The sequence below is a fragment of the Dendrobates tinctorius genome, unplaced genomic scaffold (assembly GCF_039654945.1).
Source record: "Dendrobates tinctorius isolate UK_male_01 unplaced genomic scaffold, ASM3965494v1 ptg000028l, whole genome shotgun sequence".
NCBI lineage: Eukaryota > Metazoa > Chordata > Amphibia > Anura > Dendrobatidae > Dendrobates > Dendrobates tinctorius.
In genome coordinates this window covers 41,644,151-41,662,675 of record NW_027361696.1, presented here as the reverse complement: position 1 = coordinate 41,662,675, position 18,525 = coordinate 41,644,151, and the positions used below count along the sequence as shown (strand labels likewise).

The window sequence follows — 18,525 nt, the reverse complement described above, 5'->3', positions numbered from 1 at the left end:
ATATATTTTGAATGTGTACGCTATCCATACATGTTATCCGGGGAAACGGTACCCTTTCTAACCTTTGTGCAATCACGTGCAATCCATACTGGGCCTAACACCGTCTGAGCCTGCCTCCTGATGTATAGACATATATTTTGAATGTGTACGCTATCCATACATGTTATCTGGGGAAACGGTACCCTTTCTAACCTTTGTGCAATCACGTGCAATCCATACTGGGCCTAACACCGTCTGAGCCTGCCTCCTGATGTATAGACATATATTTTGAATGTGTACGCTATTCATACATGTTATCTGGGGATACGGTACCCTTTCTAACCTTTGTGCAATCCATACTGGGCCTAACACCGACTGAGCCTGCCTCCTGATGTATAGACATATATTTTGAATGTGTACGCTATCCATACATGTTATCCGGGGATACGGTACCCTTTCTAACCTTTGTGCAATCCATACTGGGCCTAACACCGTCTGAACCTGCCTCCTGATGTATAGACATATATTTTGAATGTGTACGCTATCCATACATGTTATCTGGGGATACGATACCCTTTCTAACCTTTGTGCAATCATGTGCAATCCATACTGGGCCTAACACCGTCTGAGCCTGCCTCCTGATGTATAGACATATATTTTGAATCTGTACGCTATCCATACATGTTGTCCGGGGAAACGGTACCCTTTCTAACCTTTGTGCAATCACGTGCAATCCATACTGGGCCTAACACCGTCTGAGCCTGCCTCCTGATGTATAGACATATATTTTGAATGTGTACGCAATCCATACATGTTATCCGGGGAAACGGTACCCTTTCTAACCTTTGTGCAATCACGTGCAATCCATACTGGGCCTAACACCGTCTGAGCCTGCCTCCTGATGTATAGACATATATTTTGAATCTGTACGCTATCCATACATGTTATCTGGAGATACGGTACCCTTTCTAACCTTTGTGCAATCACGTGCAATCCATACTGGGCCTAACACCGTCTGAGCCTGCCTCCTGATGTATAGACATATATTTTGAATGTGTACGCTATCCATACATGTTATCTGGGGAAACGGTACCCTTTCTAACCTTTGTGCAATCACGTGCAATCCATACTGGGCCTAACACCGTCTGAGCCTGCCTCCTGATGTATAGACATATATTTTGAATGTGTACACTATTCATACATGTTATCTGGGGATACGGTACCCTTTCTAACCTTTGTGCAATCCATACTGGGCCTAACACCGACTGAGCCTGCCTCCTGATGTATAGACATATATTTTGAATGTGTACGCTATCCATACATGTTATCCGGGGATACGGTACCCTTTCTAACCTTTGTGCAATCCATACTGGGCCTAACACCATCTGAACCTGCCTCCTGATGTATAGACATATATTTTGAATGTGTACGCTATCCATACATGTTATCTGGGGATACGATACCCTTTCTAACCTTTGTGCAATCATGTGCAATCCATACTGGGCCTAACACCGTCTGAGCCTGCCTCCTGATGTATAGACATATATTTTGAATGTGTACGCTATCCATACATGTTATCCGGGGAAACGGTACCCTTTCTAACCTTTGTGCAATCACGTGCAATCCATACTGGGCCTAACACCGTCTGAGCCTGCCTCCTGATGTATAGACATATATTTTGAATGTGTACGCAATCCATACATGTTATCCGGGGAAACGGTACCCTTTCTAACCTTTGTGCAATCACGTGCAATCCATACTGGGCCTAACACCGTCTGAGCCTGCCTCCTGATGTATAGACATATATTTTGAATCTGTACGCTATCCATACATGTTATCTGGAGATACGGTACCCTTTCTAACCTTTGTGCAATCACGTGCAATCCATACTGGGCCTAACACCGTCTGAGCCTGCCTCCTGATGTATAGACATATATTTTGAATGTGTACGCTATCCATACATGTTATTCGGGGAAACGGTACCCTTTCTAACCTTTGTGCAATCACGTGCAATCCATACTGGGCGTGAGAACGGCTGGCGAGCTGTTAAGCAAGCTACAGCACCTGTGGTTTGCACACGTAAGTTTTTCATTTTTTCAGGAATGACGGTTAGGCCTAATTCCGGAACTGCGGTTGACCTGCACTTACTGGGAAATCATTGTTCGCGGGTAATAATTGTAATCAGTGATCCCCATCACTAACGTTGTTCAGCGGGTTATCTGCACCTGTAAGCGACAAACGCTGGCCTTTTCAGTGTAGCGCACATGCAGCCACGGACATGTAAGGGCATGACACACCAGTTATTGGCCAATCTCATGTGCCAGAGCCTCACGTGTCCCTCTAATAAGCCAGACTCGGACCGCGGGGCATGACGGAGTCTCGTTCGTTAACGGAATTAAGCTTGCAATGTGTGCATCTGTTCTGTAGCTGGCATGGTTGAGGTTTCCCAGGTGGAGTCGAATTTAACCGTAGGCTCCACTCCTGGTGGTGCCCTTCTCGACATTCCTTTAAGGTTCAGCTTTGCAACCATACTGCCCACGTAAAACAAACATTTTGCCTTCATGAACGCTGTTTGGAGGGTCATGACTCGTGGGAATAACGCCGCCCAATCAGTTAACCTGCTAGAGAGATCGTTCGTTGCTCCCAAGCATGACATCACACTCCCTAGGAAGAAGGTAATGCCACTGTGGCGACCGTACTCCTGGGGGCGACACAAGTGCACTGATGCCCAGCCACTGCTCGATGAATCTGCTGGTACATTGACCCAGACCACTACATTCCCCTCGCACGCTACACGACCTGAATCTGACCCTGATGAAACTCAGGTTACCCTTCCCATATACAGTTCCATCTTACACGGTGACAAAGAGGAAGCTGCAGATGAAAGTGCAGGTTCGGCCCACCCGCCATCAGACACACCACCGTACTATCAGGGGCCCTGTGCCAGTGCCGTCGCCAATGAGTGGGCCCCCCCTGCTTGCTCAGGATCACAGCACTTGCAAAGTTGAAATACTGTGCCGTGAGATGGAAGATGGGGACGACGAGGAGTCCAGACAAGTACAGGGATTCCCTAGCGAGGAGACTTATTTAATTGTTTTCAATGTTGGGACAGCAATTTTTGGGGAGCACTATACTCTGGAGAATGATAGATGGGGCCCACCATACACTGGAACATTCCAAAGGTGGACATCAGACACTGGCGCAGCATTTACAGGGCCCATTATACACTAGAGCATTAGAAATGGGGCCCATTATGTTTGGAGCATTATTTGGGCCCATAAGACAGTGGAGCTTCATCCATGGGGACCAACATATACTGTAGCATTATGTGGAGCTCATCATATACTGTTTCAAACATTATATGGGACCAATGATTCTGTATGGAGAAATAGATGGGCCTCGTCATGAGATGTAAAAAGTGAAGTAGTTTTCATTGTACTATACCGCTATTTCTCTGCCGTATCGGAGCATGATGAGTTGTGGTATGTGTTAAAGGGGCGCTCTTTCGCCCAGGGCACATGAAAACCTGGAGCCAGCCCTACCCCCCCACAACTTCAGCCAAATAACCCCCATTTTTCAGTGCGTAACTTGTATTATGAAGTTAATTAAGGTTGACAAGCTTAAGTAAGAAGAATTGATGCTTTTGGCATTCAAATGGGCACTGTAGGTGTGTTTCCTGTCCTCCTCTCACTGCCGACTTTTATTCCCCATTGACTTACATTGGGTTTCGTGTTTCGGGACGACCCCGACTTTTCCCTATAATCGGACGATCTTGCTCGACCCGACTTTTGGAAAAGTCCGGTTTCACGAAACGAAACTCGACCCTAAAAAACCAAAAGTCGCTCAACTCTAGTTATAATACCTTTTAATGGATACCAAAAATATTAAAAGGTATCATAACTACGAGACTATCTTGTTTTTCGCACTGAGAGCATTACGTAAAATTGTGACATATAAGATCTTCCTTTGACCAATTCTGACCAGTTTTTGTGAGGGATTTATTAAATCTGCCTGTTATTGAAATAGGTAAATGCCTAAATTTCCAAAAAATTCAGGCTAGCCCTGGCAAATTAAGGACTGTTGGTCACTATGGAGGACAAAAATGCAACGAGTGTAATAGTTGTGTGGACAGATTTCGAACAAGGGATAATGGCGGGTCCTTCCATAGAATTGTAGATAATTGATCATGTATCACTTTTGTCTCTGCAGATATTGGCTGTAAAGTTCAAGGGTATTCTATGAATGCCCCCTCTGTGACGGCACAAGATGGACTCTGTGCATATATTTCATGTACATTTACCAAACCCAGTGATGTATCTATAGATAAATGTCTTTGGTACAGGATTAACCCTGGTGCAGCCAAAGAAATTGTGGCTTCAACTAAAAACAACCCATCAAGTCGAATTTTTTTCACTGGAGATGTTAACAAAGGAGACTGTTCCCTAATTATCAATGATGTTGAGAAAAACGATGAGGCAAATTATCAATTCAGACTTGAAGCTGTTAAACCCAAAGATAACTTCAATTATGGAACTACACCCAAGGTGACGGTGACAGGTAAGTGGAAGAAACTGGAATTACTGAATATGTATTCATAAATGTATGGCTGATCGAATACTGAACCGGTGCTGGCGCATTTCACAACCTGTCCAGGCCAACGCAACCAATTCAGCAACGCACATGAAACCGACTTTACGAGAATAGAAATAGAGCAAAATTTACATCTGGATGTGGGTGGCTTAAGGGAAATCACAGACCAAAGGGCAGGATTTCCAGGTTGGCTAGTGGCACCAAGGATAGTCTAGATCCACCCATTGAGTCGCTCATCCATGATTCACTTAATTTTTTTGCAGTTTGCCAAGACACGATGACAATACGAGTACAAATATATGAGGCTGGTTAAATGGCCAGTAAAGGGGGGGAAACTAGTTTAGTACAAGGAAACTGGTAAGGAGTGGGAGATGACAGTGCTGTACGTCAGTGACCACTGATTGGTAGCAGCCATCACATTCTGTTCTCCTCTAGCGGGGGATACTGCTGCAATCGTGTAGTAGGGCAGCTCTTGGGGAAATGAGTTCAGCTTTTTTTTTTTTTTTGTTACATTCCACTTTGACTTAATGAGCTAAACTGTGAATGTTGGCGAAAACCCCTTTATATCACAACATAAAGATGTAACAGAGCTGAATTCTTCTCTGAATGATCTGTCATCAGGATTTTGTCACATATCCTGAGCACAGCATGATGTAGAGACAGAGATCCTTATTGCAGTGATGTGTGATTTACAAGGCTGCTTGCTGCAGTTTTTATACAATCAATGTTATATCAGCAGGAGATAATCCTTAGACCATTAGTAAACCTGCTGTCAGGTTGTCCTTCATATTCTTCAGCTGTGTATAACTCCACCCCCAACACTGATTGGCAGCTTTCTGTGTACACTGCACATGAGCAGAAAGCTGCCAATCAGTGGTGTGGGCGGGGTTATACATAGCACAGAATTTGGAAAACTGCTAAATCTGCAGCTGATAAAGCTGTGACTTTTTCAAAACTACACCAAGTAGCCTAGTAAGTGACACAATTATGGTCTCTGCCTCTATATTGTGCTGTTCTTGATGGGTAGTAGAAGTAGTAAACGTGTAGAGGTTGCAGTAGTATTAGTGAATTGCTACATAGTATTGGTGTACATGTAGTAGTAATAGTAGTAGTAGTAGTAGTGTTGCTGGTGTAATACATGTAGTAATATTGTACATGCAGTAGTAGTATAGTACATGTAGTAGTATATAGTACATGCCTTAAAAGTAGTGTTGGTAGTAGTAGTAGTAGCATTGTACATGCAGTAGTAGCAATAGTAAAGCACAACATAGTAGTGGTGTACATGTAGCAGTAATAGTAGTAATGGTGGTGGTGAAATACATGTAGTAGTATTGTACATGCAGTAGTAGTAGAGTTCGACATAGTAGTGGTGCACATGTAGTAGTAATAGTAGTAGTGGTGGTGGTGGTGTAATACATGTAGCAGTATTGTACATATAGTAGTAGAGTTCGACAGAGCAGTGGTGTACATGTAGTAGTAATAGTAGTATTACTGGTGGTGGTGTAATACATGTAGTAGCATTGTACATGCAGTAGTAGTATAGTACATGCATTAATAGTAGTAGTATTGTACATGGAGTAGTAGTACTATTATTAAAGTGTAACATAGTAGTGGTGTACATGTAGTAGTAGTGATGTTATACAAGTAGTAGAATAGTACATGCATTAATAGTAGTGTTGGTAGTAGTAGCAGTATTGTACATGCATTAGTAGTAGCATTCGTAGTATTATTGAAGTATAACATAGTAGTGGTGTACATGTAGTAGTTATAGTAGTAGTGGTGGTGTTACACATGTAGTAGTATTGTACATGCAGTAGTAGTATAGTAAATGCATTAATAGTAGTGTTGTTGGTGGTAGTAGTAGTAGTATTGTACATGCAGTAGCAGTAGTATAGTACATGCATTAATAGTAGTGTTCGTAGTAGTAGTAGTATTGTACATGCAGTAATAGTAGCATTATTAAAGTGCAACATAGTAGTGGTGTACATGTAGTATTAATAGTAGTAGTAGTGGTGATGTTATACATGTAGTAGTATTGTACATGCAGTAGTAGTAGTATAGTACATGCATTAATAGTAGTATTGGTAGTATAGAACATGCAGTAGTTGTAGCAATAGTAAAGGATGGCATACTAGTGGTGTACATGTAGCAGTAATAGTAGTAACAGTGGTGGTGATGTAATACTGTACATGTAGTAGTATTGTACATGCAGTAGTAGTAGAGTTCGACATAGTAGTGGTGTACATGTAGCAGTAATAGTAGTAGTAGTGGTGTTATACATGTAGTAGTATTGTACATGCAGTAGTAGTAGTATAGTACATGCATTAATAGTAGTGCTGGTAGTAGTATAGAACATGCAGTAGTTGTAGCAATAGTAAAGGATGACATACTAGTGGTGTACATGTAGCAGTAATAGTAGTAATAGTGGTGGTGATGTAATACATGTAGTAGTATTGTACATACAGTAGTAGTAGAGTTCGACATAGTAGTGGTGAACATGTAGTAGTAATAGTAGTAGTAGTAGTGGTGGTGGTGTAATACATGTAGCAGTATTGTGCATGCAGTAGTAGTAGAGTTCGACAGAGCAGTGGTGTACATGCAGTAGTAATAGTAGTATTACTGGTGGTGGTGTAATACATGTAGTAGTATTGTACATGTAGTAGTAGTAGTAGTAGTATAGTACATGCATTAATAGTAGTAGTATTGTACATGGAGTAGTAGTATTAAAGTGTAACATAGTAGTGGTGTACATGTAGTAGTAGTAGTAGTAGTAGTGGTGGTGTTATACATGTAGTAGAATAGTACATGCATTAATAGTAGTGTTGGTAGTAGTAGCAGTATTGTACATGCATTAGTAGTAGTGTTGGTAGTAGTATAGAACATGCATTAGTTGTAGCAATAGTAAAGGATGACATACTAGTGGTGTACATGTAGCAGTAATAGTAGTAATAGTGGTGATGTAATACATGTAGTAGTATTGTACATGCAGTAGTAGTAGTATAGTACATGCATTATTAGTAGTGTTGGTAGTAGTAGTAGTATTATTAGTAAAGTACAACATAGTACCTAGGGGGTAGCCAGCGCCATTACTTATATCTTGTAAGTGCCCTCTTCTGGACTGTTCGTATGCATTTATATTGTTTTTCCATTATAGCGCTTGTGTTCTGGGCGCTCCTAGTATTTGATATGTAATCATGGATTGGCTATGTTCATTCCCACTGTGGAAAGCACTGTGAGTTCAGATGCATTTGCGCTGTTCTTATTCTGATAATGGTTGCTAGTTTGAGTGCAGCATATTTTATGCCATTCCATGATTAATAACTATAATTGATTTGTATCTTTACTTGTATATGTTCATTCGGGCACGTGTGCAATATGGCTCCCTCTTTGGATAGCAGTGACCCATTTTTGTAATTTTTATCTATTCATTTGTTATGCTTTTGCATTCAATAAAATTTGTATTTATGGCAATTTATACTTATTTTTGTGGTTTATGATTTGTATCTTGAGTTTTTGCCGTGATTATTTATTGGGTTTGTGTTGGTTATGCAGTAGTAATAGTAGTATTACTGGTGGTGGTGTAATACATGTAGTAGTATTGTACATGTAGTAGTAGTAGTATAGTACATGCATTAATAGTAGTAGTATTGTACATGGAGTAGTAGTAGTAGTATTAAAGTGTAACATAGTAGTGGTGTACATGTAGTAGTAGTAGTGGTGTTATACATGTAGTAGAATAGTACATGCATTAATAGTAGTGTTGGTAGTAGTAGCAGTATTGTACATGCATTAGTAGTAGTGTTGGTAGTAGTATAGAACATGCATTAGTTGTAGCAATAGTAAAGGATGACATACTAGTGGTGTACATGTAGCAGTAATAGTAGTAATAGTGGTGATGTAATACATGTAGTAGTATTGTACATGCAGTAGTCGTAGTATAGTACATGCATTATTAGTAGTGTTGGTGGTAGTAGAAGTAGTATTATTAGTAAAGTACAACATAGTATTGGTGTACATGTAGTAGTAATAGTGGTAGTAGTGGTGGTGTTATACATGTAGTAGTATTGTACATGCAGTAGTAGTAGTATAGTACATGAATTAATAGTAGTGTTGGTAGTAGCAGTAGTATTGTACATGCAGTAGTAGTAGTATTAGTAAAGTACGACATAGTAGTGGTGTACATGTAGTAGTAATAGTAGCAGTAGTGTTGGTGTTGCAATACATGTAGCAGTATAGTACATGCTTTGATAGTAACTAATAGGAAGCTAATTACAGCTTGCTCCGGTCCCAGGTAACGCTCACAGCAATTGTATTCTCATCAAACACATGCAAATACAATTAAGTGCTAGGAGGGAGAGACGGCCGGGATGCTGGCAGAGAGAGGGGTGAGTGGTGCCAGTGACTGCTACTACTCCCCTGTGTGTTCGAATGCCAGTCATCAATGTGCTGAATGCCTGCGGCCGCCCGGCATCTTCCCTCGGCCGCAGGCGTTCAGCACATTGACGATCGGGATGCGAACACATTCAGCCATGTCAATTCCCTAATGTGCGCCCCCCTTGACTAGGCAAGAGGTATCGCTCTAGGTAGGTGCCTACCCTGCCTACCCCTCATCCTGGCCATTGTGAATAGTAATGTACATGCATTAGTAGTAGTATATTACATGTAGTAGTAGCTGTAATAGTAAAATGCATGCCATAGTTGAAGTAGTACAGACATACCAGCGTCATGGTAGTATTAACACTAGTAGTAAGACTAATGTCTATTGTGTTCCATCACTAGATATTTCATAAATCTTTTTTTTTTTTATTCAACTCCCTTTGTACAGTTAATGCAGACCAGGCACTGATCCGTATATTCAAAGTAATGGTCTTCATCGGGTTAGTAGCAGTAGAGCTGTTGCAGTAGTAATGTCAGAGTCTTAGCAGGGACCTAGTAGTCAGGCACAGACTTACTCATGTGCAGCCACAAGGACCTGTGGGCCCGCCGAGTCGCACCGCAGGTTTCTTCATCACAGCTGTGATCTACTTTCTCCCCGTATAGATTCCCCTTTTCAGTATGGGGAGAAAAGCCCCGAGTGATTCTCTCCGCTTAGTAGTTTTCATATGCTGATCATTATCTGAAAACCTAAATCTAATAACACCTTTTCTGCAATTCTTTTTAGACTTAAAAGAGAAACCTGAGATCTCTGTGGGGACGTTGGTGGCCGGTAAAGAAGCCACTGTCACCTGCAGAAGTCCTGGTGTCTGCGCTGGGACGGCTCCTGGCTTCACATGGACCGGACAATATGGAGAATCATTGAATTATAACAATTCTTACTCAAATCTCACCAGCATTTACTTCTCTAACTTCACCTTCACACCTGCAAGGATCGACAATGGGAAATCACTGGAGTGTAAGGTCGCCTTCCTCTCTAACACAGCAGTCACACAACAGACCATCAAACTAAATGTCGAGTGTAAGTCTCCATGCAAAGTTTTACTCCAGTGTCATCATTCTTAATGTAAACTTACTCCAATAAAGAGCATCAGTCCTATGTATAGTGAATTATTTTCCTAAAAGTCTCTCGCAAGCCTATCTGAAGTCTGCGCCAGGCATAACTACCAGAATACTACATAGGAAATAGCGCCTCCTACTGGTTAACATCAGCAAAAAATGTAATCAAGCATAAGAACCAGCAGGAGGAGTTATACCACTTTCCATGCACAGTCTACCTCTGAACAGGTTAGAGTGAGCCTATTATAGCTTCTGTGTTGCAGTTTCTATTGCTTGCTGTAGAATGAGTTAACAGAGAATCGATTAGTCAATTTGATATAACAGGAGAGTTTTTCTGTGCTCCTGTCACCTGACTTATGAGCACAAAGTTCTGCCCAATTTTTCTGTGGTTATAAATATGCTGAAAAAAGCTCATGCAAAGGAATGTATGAGTTATAAGCTTTCCTTTCAGTAGGAGCTCACTGACAGATCCTCAGTTAACTCATTCTGCATGCAGCAATAGAGTGTAACACAAAAGCTATAAAAGGCAAACAGCACATTTTTTAAAGAACCTAATTGCAAAATTAGTTTTATCCAAAAATACACACATTTAAGTTGTTTTTTTTTTATAAAGAAAAAAAGTGCACAGAAGGTGTCAACAATTATACTTTTACTACCCAATATGTTAGAACATTGGTCCAGTCCACATATTACTCTGTAAGAATGATTTATGAAAGGGCGACACATTTCCAACTGTATTTTAGCAGCAGTTTGTGTTTTGAAAGGCCAATGTGTCATTAGAAAACTATCAAACAGTTGAAAAGGAAATTGCATTCTTTAAAAAATGTTGGCAATTTTTCATTATATTACAATGAACACTGGGGATAGTTTAGACTCATTCTCCCTTTTGTTTCAGGACATTCGCATGCACATTTGCAGCAATAGACTATCTTTTGCATTGAAGCATCTAATGAGCATGTGCAAACGTCTATGTGACGGGAGGGTGAAGAAGTCATCTGTGATGTTGTCTACGTGAATGGTTGATCCTGTGTTATTAGTTGTGTCTAGAAGTATTACTTGTCATTGTCATCCTACCTCTACTAATAAGAAGCCTTGTTGTGGTCCCTGTGGCCAGATTGAGAAAAAAAATATCTAAAAGTATTCTTTAAAAAAAGCACACATATAAAACCTGATTTAATTAATTTTCATTTGATAAATTCCCTTTTAAAAAATGGGAAAAATGCCCAAACATTGTATATTTAATTTTAATGTTTTTTTTTTTTTCATTTTGTACATTTTCTCCCAGTAATGATATCGACATAGTCCCATGTATGAGTAAAGATAACATGCAGGATATCATTAAAGACCCTAACACAAGAAGCATGACTAAGGCCATACATTATTGCAAAAGTGAACGACTTTGTTAAAAAATAGATAAAAATATACAAAAAATTACAGTTCAAGAAATCCATAAAAATTTAACACCAGACAAAAAAAGAAAATGGTCATGGACTCATGGCAGTAAAAGGCCCCAAAGGATGGCACATACATGATGGACAGGCATAAAGAGAAGATGAGAAGATGACAAAGGTTTATAAATTAAAAAAAAGGTGAATGATACCAGTAATAATAATGCACAAGTATATACAGCAAGAATTTCGCAGCGCATGCTTCATCAGGGGTCACTCCCACTGTTAAAATATATATACAGTCATATGTAAAAGTTTGGGCACCCCTATTAATGGTAACCTTTTTTCTTTATAACAATTTTGTTTTTTGCAACAGGTATTTCAGTTTCATATATCTAATAACTGATGGACTCAGTTATATTTCTGGATTCAAATGAGGTTTATTGTACTAACAGAAAATGTGCAATCTGCATTTAAACAAAATTTGACCGGTGCAAAAGTATGGGCACCCTTATCATTTTCTTGATTTGAACACTCCTAACTACTTTTTACTGACTTCCTGAAGCACTAAATTGGTTTTGTAACCTCATTGAGCTTTGAACTTCATAGCCAGGTGTATCAAATCATGAGAAAAGGTATTTAAGGTGGCCACTTGCAAGTAGTTCTCCTATTTGATTCTCCTATGAAGAGTGGCATCATGGGCTCCTCAAAACAACTCTCAAATGATCTGAAAACAAAGATTATTCAACATAGCTTTTCAGGGGAAGGATACAAAAAGTTGTCTCAGAGATTTAACCTGTCAGTTTCCACTGTGAGGAACATAGTAAGGAAATGGAAGAACACAGGTACAGTTCTTGTTAAGCCCAGAAGTGGCAGGCCAAGAAAAATATCAGAAAGGCAGAGAGAAGAATGGTAAGAACAGTCAAGGACAATCCACAGACCACCTCCAAAGACCTGCAGCATCATCTTGCTGCAGATGGTGTCACTGTGCATCGGTCAACAATACAGCGCACTTTGCACAAGGAGAAGCTGTATGGGAGAGTGATGCGAAAGAAGCCGTTTCTGCAAGCACGCCACAAACAGAGTCGCCTGAGGTCTGCAAAAGCACATTTGGACAAGCCAGTTACATTTTGGAAGAAGGTCCTGTGGACTGCTGAAACAAAGATTGAGTTGTTTGGTCATACAAAAAGGCGTTATGCATGCGCTGTATTGTTGACCGATGCACAGTGACACCATCTGCAGCAAGATGATGCTGCAGGTCTTTGGAGGTGGTCTGTGGATTGTCCTTGACTGTTCTCACCATTCTTCTTCTCTGCCTTTCTGATATTTTCCTTGGCCTGCCACTTCTGGGCTTAACAAGAACTGTACCTGTGTTCTTCCATTTCCTAACTATGGTCCTCACAGTGGAAACTGACAGGTTAAATCTCTGAGACAACTTTTTGTATCCTTCCCCTGAAAAGCTATGTTGAATAATCTTTGTTTTCAGATCATTCGAGAGTTGTTTTGAGGAGCCCATGATGCCACTCTTCATAGGAGAATCAAATAGGAGAACTACTTGCAAGTGGCCACTTTAAATACCTTTTCTCATGATTTGATACACCTGACTATGAAGTTCAAAGCTCAATAAGGTTACAAAACCAATTTAATGCTTCAGGAAGTCAGTAAAAAGTAGTTAGGAGTGTTCAAATCAAGAAAATGATAAGGGTGCCCATACTTTTGCACCGGTCAAATTTTGTTTAAATGCAGATTGCACATTTTCTGTTAGTACAATAAACCTCATTTGAATCCAGAAATATAACTGAGTCCATCAGTTATTAGATATATGAAACTGAAATACCTGTTGCAAAAAACAAAATTGTTATAAAGAAAAAAGGTTAACATTAATAGGGGTGCCCAAACTTTTACATATGACTGTATATATATATACATAGATAGATAGATATAAAAATAACAAAAATTAGGTGGAAAATAATTTGGTCTTAAACTGGTAAAACAATAGGTTATTTTCTTATAAAACATCCCCTTTTGAAATGTATAACAATGTAATGAAAGGTTGAACTTCATGGACCTGAATCTTTTTTCAGCCTATGTAACTATGTTAAATAAACTTATTTTATCCAATCTAACAATGAATTTTATTTTCATTCTTTATCTTGCAGATCCTCCAGATGTGATCATCACCTTTAAAGGTAACAATATTCTACACTAATATGCCTGGTGGTGATATAAAAAATAATAATAATATTTGGGGGGTATATCGTATACTAAAAATGACATCCCGGTAGGGCCCTCCTCTTGAACCACAATATAAGTAACTAGATTAAGGCCCGATGCTATCGCATCGAGAGGATAGTGACACACCTCTTGCCATGTTAACCCTCAATACACACACACACCTCCTCAACACACACTCCTCTCACCTTTCACCATCTCCACTCACATCCACTCACTCTTTCACTCCACATACGACCCTTTCTCTCACTCCGTCTCTCATACTCACACTGTCATCGTTGCTGCTCCATGATCCCCGACATCTTCTTCCGCCGGCGCCATCCTGGATCCCGACGTTGTCCACGCCGGCGACATGTTCTTGCGGCCATGCCATCTTGAGTATTCTGAAATCCTGCGAGTGGACATTAGTGGAGATAGTGAAAGGTGAGAGGAGTGTGTGTTGAGGAGTGGTGTGTTGAGGGTTAACATGGCAAGAGGTGTGCTGTGACGTCACCGGTTACAACTGGACGGAAGTTGTTACAACCCGGAAGCTGCTTAGCGCATTTATTATAGTAGATTAAGGTGCGATGCTATCGCATCAGGAGGATAGTGACACACCTCTTGCCATGTGAACCCTCAACACACAGTCCTCCTCAACACACCACAGCGCCTCAACACACACTCCTCTCACCTTTCACCATCTCCACTCACGTCCACTCACTCTTTCACTCCACATACGACCCTTTCTCTCACTCCGTCTCTCATACTCACACCGTCATCGTCGCTGCTCCACGATCCCCGACATCTTCTTCCGCCGGCGCCATCCTGGATCCCAACGTTGTCCACGCCGGCGACATGTTCTTGCGGCCATGCCATCTTGAGTATTCTGAAATTCTGCGAGTGGACATTAGTGGAGATAGTGAAAGGTGAGAGGAGTGTGTGTTGAGGAGTGGTGTGTTGAGGGTTAACATGGCAAGAGGTGTGCTGTGACGTCACCAGTTACAACTGGACGGAAGTTGTTACAATCCGGAAGCTGCTTAGCACATTTATTATAGTAGATTAAGGCCCGATGCTATCGCATCGAGAGGATAGTGACACACCTCTTGCCATGTTAACCCTCAATACACACACACCTCCTCAACACACACTCCTCTCACCTTTCACCATCTCCACTCACATCCACTCACTCTTTCACTCCACATACGACCCTTTCTCTCACTCCGTCTCTCATACTCACACTGTCATCGTCGCTGCTCCATGATCCCCGACATCTTCTTCCGCCGGCGCCATCCTGGATCCCGACGTTGTCCACGCCGGCGACATGTTCTTGCGGCCATGCCATCTTGAGTATTCTGAAATCCTGCGAGTGGACATTAGTTGAGATAGTGAAAGGTGAGAGGAGTGTGTGTTGAGGAGTGGTGTGTTGAGGGTTAACATGGCAAGAGGTGTGCTGTGACGTCACCGGTTACAACTGGACGGAAGTTGTTACAACCCGGAAGCTGCTTAGCGCATTTATTATAGTAGATTAAGGCGCGATGCTATCGCATCAGGAGGATAGTGACACACCTCTTGCCATGTGAACCCTCAACACACAGTCCTCCTCAACACACCACACCGCCTCAACACACACTCCTCTCACCTTTCACCATCTCCACTCACGTCCACTCACTCTTTCACTCCACATACGACCCTTTCTCTCACTCCGTCTCTCATACTCACACCGTCATCGTCGCTGCTCCACGATCCCCGACATCTTCTTCCGCCGGCGCCATCCTGGATCCCGACGTTGTCCACGCCGGCGACATGTTCTTGCGGCCATGCCATCTTGAGTATTCTGAAATTCTGCGAGTGGACATTAGTGGAGATAGTGAAAGGTGAGAGGAGTGTGTGTTGAGGAGTGGTGTGTTGAGGGTTAACATGGCAAGAGGTGTGCTGTGACATCACCAGTTACAACTGGACGGAAGTTGTTACAATCCGGAAGCTGCTTAGCACATTTATTATAGTAGATTAAGGCCCGATGCTATCGCATCGAGAGGATAGTGACACACCTCTTGCCATGTTAACCCTCAACACACACACACCTCCTCAACACACCACATCGCCTCAACACACACTCCTCTCACCTTTCACCATCTCCACTCACGTCCACTCACTCTTTCACTCCACATACGACCCTTTCTCTCACTCCGTCTCTCATACTCACACCGTCATCGTCGCTGCTCCACGATCCCCGACATCTTCTTCCGCTGGCGCCATCCTGGATCCCGACATTGTCCACGCCGGCGACATGTTCTTGCGGCCATGCCATCTTGAGTATTCTGAAATCCTGCGAGTGGACATTAGTGGAGATAGTGAAAGGTGAGAGGAGTGTGTGTTGAGGAGTGGTGTGTTGAGGGTTAACATGGCATGAGGTGTGCTGTGACGTCACCAGTTACAACTGGACGGAAGTTGTTACAACCTGGAAGCTGCTTAGCGCATTTATTATAGTAGATTAAGGCCCGATGCTATCGCATCGGGAGGATAGTGACGCATCTCTTGCCATGTGAACCCTCAACACACACACTCCTCCTGAACACACCACACCGCCTCAACACACACTCCTCTCACCTTTCACCATCTCCACTCACGTCCACTCACTCTTTCACTCCACATACGACCCTTTCTCTCACTCCATCTCTCATACTCACACCGTCATCGTCACTGCTCCACGATCCCAGACATCTTCTTCCACCGGCGCCATCCTAAATCCCGACGTTGTCCACGCCGGCGACATGTTCTTGCGGCCACGCCATCTGAGTATTCTAAAATCCTGCGACTGGACGTTAGTGGAGATAGTGAAAGGTGACAGGAGTGTGTGTTGAGGAGGAGTGGTGTGTTGAGGGTTAACATGGCAAGAGGTGTGCTGTGACATCACCAGTTACAACTGGACGGAAGTTGTTACAACCCGGAAGCTGCTTAGCGCATTTATTATAGTAGATAGATGTATCACACCTATGTTTTTATGTGGATAGGATATTTACATAGTGAGCCTCAAGAGGGACAGTATTACTGATGTATGTCAAGTGCTATTGAAATAATAGTACCCTATTAATAAATAAAAAATTAATTATTATTACCTAAGTTATGTAGGTATGTGTTAGCTATGTAGTTGAAATCTACGTATGTTTGCCTAAATTTTTTTTTGTTTTTGCCTTTTTTTTTTAATCTATATATACCTATACCTATGTATATTTTTATGGATTTAAATATGTCTATGACATATATGTGAAAGAGATAATTAGTGTAAGATATATCTATCTGCTTAAAATATTTATATATATAACATATATCAAGCTATGTATAGAAGTCTTAGAAGTCTATTATCTATATCTATTTAGAATATAACTATTATTTATATATCTATATATCTATCAATTCCAGGACCAACTTAAATAGTTTAAAGTAAGACATTTTTGTAAACGACATTTCTAGTGAAGATTTTTGGGCTATTAGGTAGCAATTGTCCTTGAAGTGGTGTATCCACCACTTTGACCCTAACGTTGCTGCGCTGCTTTACTCGGGAGAATGCAACATACAATTGTCCATGGGCAAATACAGGTTCGGGCAAAAAAATGCCAACTCGATTGAGGGTCTGTCCTTGGGATTTGTTAATGGTCATAGCAAAAGCAGGTTTTAGAGGAAACTGTCGACGTTTTAATTTAAAAGGTAACTCAGTTTCTGAAGGACACAAATCGATGCGTGGAATAAACACAATGTCTCCTTCAGCTGAGCCAGTAATCACTTTAGCCTGTATGATGTTGCGGAGTAAGGCAATGACAATGAGGCGAGTGCCATTGCAGAGACCTTTCTTGGTGTTTAGGTTTCTTAATAGCATCACAATGGTGCCAATTTTAAGTTTTAAGAGATGTGATGGCATTCCTGATGGTGTCAGAGAGTTTAAAAATTCAACTGGGTAGTTTTCACATTCCTCTGCCTCATCAGCATGGACAGAATCATCGCTTGTATATACAGTATAATCACCACTGATGCGATCCATTACTTTACAGTTCAGAAAATCGACGTCATCATTTTTCGGACATAGTATAGCATGTGATGCAGCAGTGTCGAGGCTTTGTTGGTCATTAACATCAATGCAAATATGGTCTCCAAAGATCTCGGTTACTATAGAGCCAGTGCAAAGCATGTCTGGAGGAATTTCAATGACATCCTCTCCAAGGTTATGTTCATTAGACAGCTCACCATTTCCAAGTTTAAGCAACCAAGTGCTGTATTCAGGATCAGTGGAGCGCATGTTGTTGATTAGCGGTAGTCTGGTAAAATGTTGCCAATGTTCTGAATATTTAATGCAGGAATCTACAATGTCTATTCTTGTTCCATGAGCGATGACGGGAAGACATTGTCTGAAGTCTCCTCCAAGAACAATAACTTTACCTCCAAATGGTGTTTTATTTTTTTCAGCAACATTTGTTGTCATGATGTCACGTAGAAGTCTATCTATCACATTCAATGCATGTTTTTGGACCATAGTGCACTCATCAATAATAAAAAGTTTTGTACTCTGTAAATGTTTTCCTGCATTTGTATCGTTTTTAATCCTGGAAACAGATGTTTCGTTGATCGGAATAGGTATGCCATATAGAGAGTGGATTGTTCGGCCTCCTTGTATCAAGTAAGATGCTATTCCTGTAGTTGCTGCAGGTGACACAATTTCTCCTTGTCCTCTTAAATGATGTGTAAGTAGATGGTATAGGTAGGTCTTTCCACTGCCACCAGGTCCATCGAGAAAAAAGCACTTTGGTATTAAACTGCTATTTTGTAAAGCTTCAGTAATGACATCATAGGCAAAAAGTTGCTCCTGATTTAG

General features: G+C 41.3%; 1 protein-coding gene across 3 annotated transcripts in view; it reads left to right on the top strand.

Moving 5' to 3' along the window:
- LOC141085327 (sialic acid-binding Ig-like lectin 13) overlaps nucleotides 1-18,525 on the top strand; it is a 186,398-nt gene that overhangs the window by 115,437 nt on the left and 52,436 nt on the right. For all 3 annotated transcript variants that reach the window (XM_073570612.1, XM_073570613.1, XM_073570611.1), the window contains exons 3-5: nucleotides 4,189-4,536; nucleotides 9,731-10,024; nucleotides 13,610-13,639. In XM_073570612.1, the coding sequence (XP_073426713.1) occupies nucleotides 4,189-4,536; nucleotides 9,731-10,024; nucleotides 13,610-13,639 (672 nt within the window). The remainder of the gene's footprint in view (nucleotides 1-4,188; nucleotides 4,537-9,730; nucleotides 10,025-13,609; nucleotides 13,640-18,525) is intronic.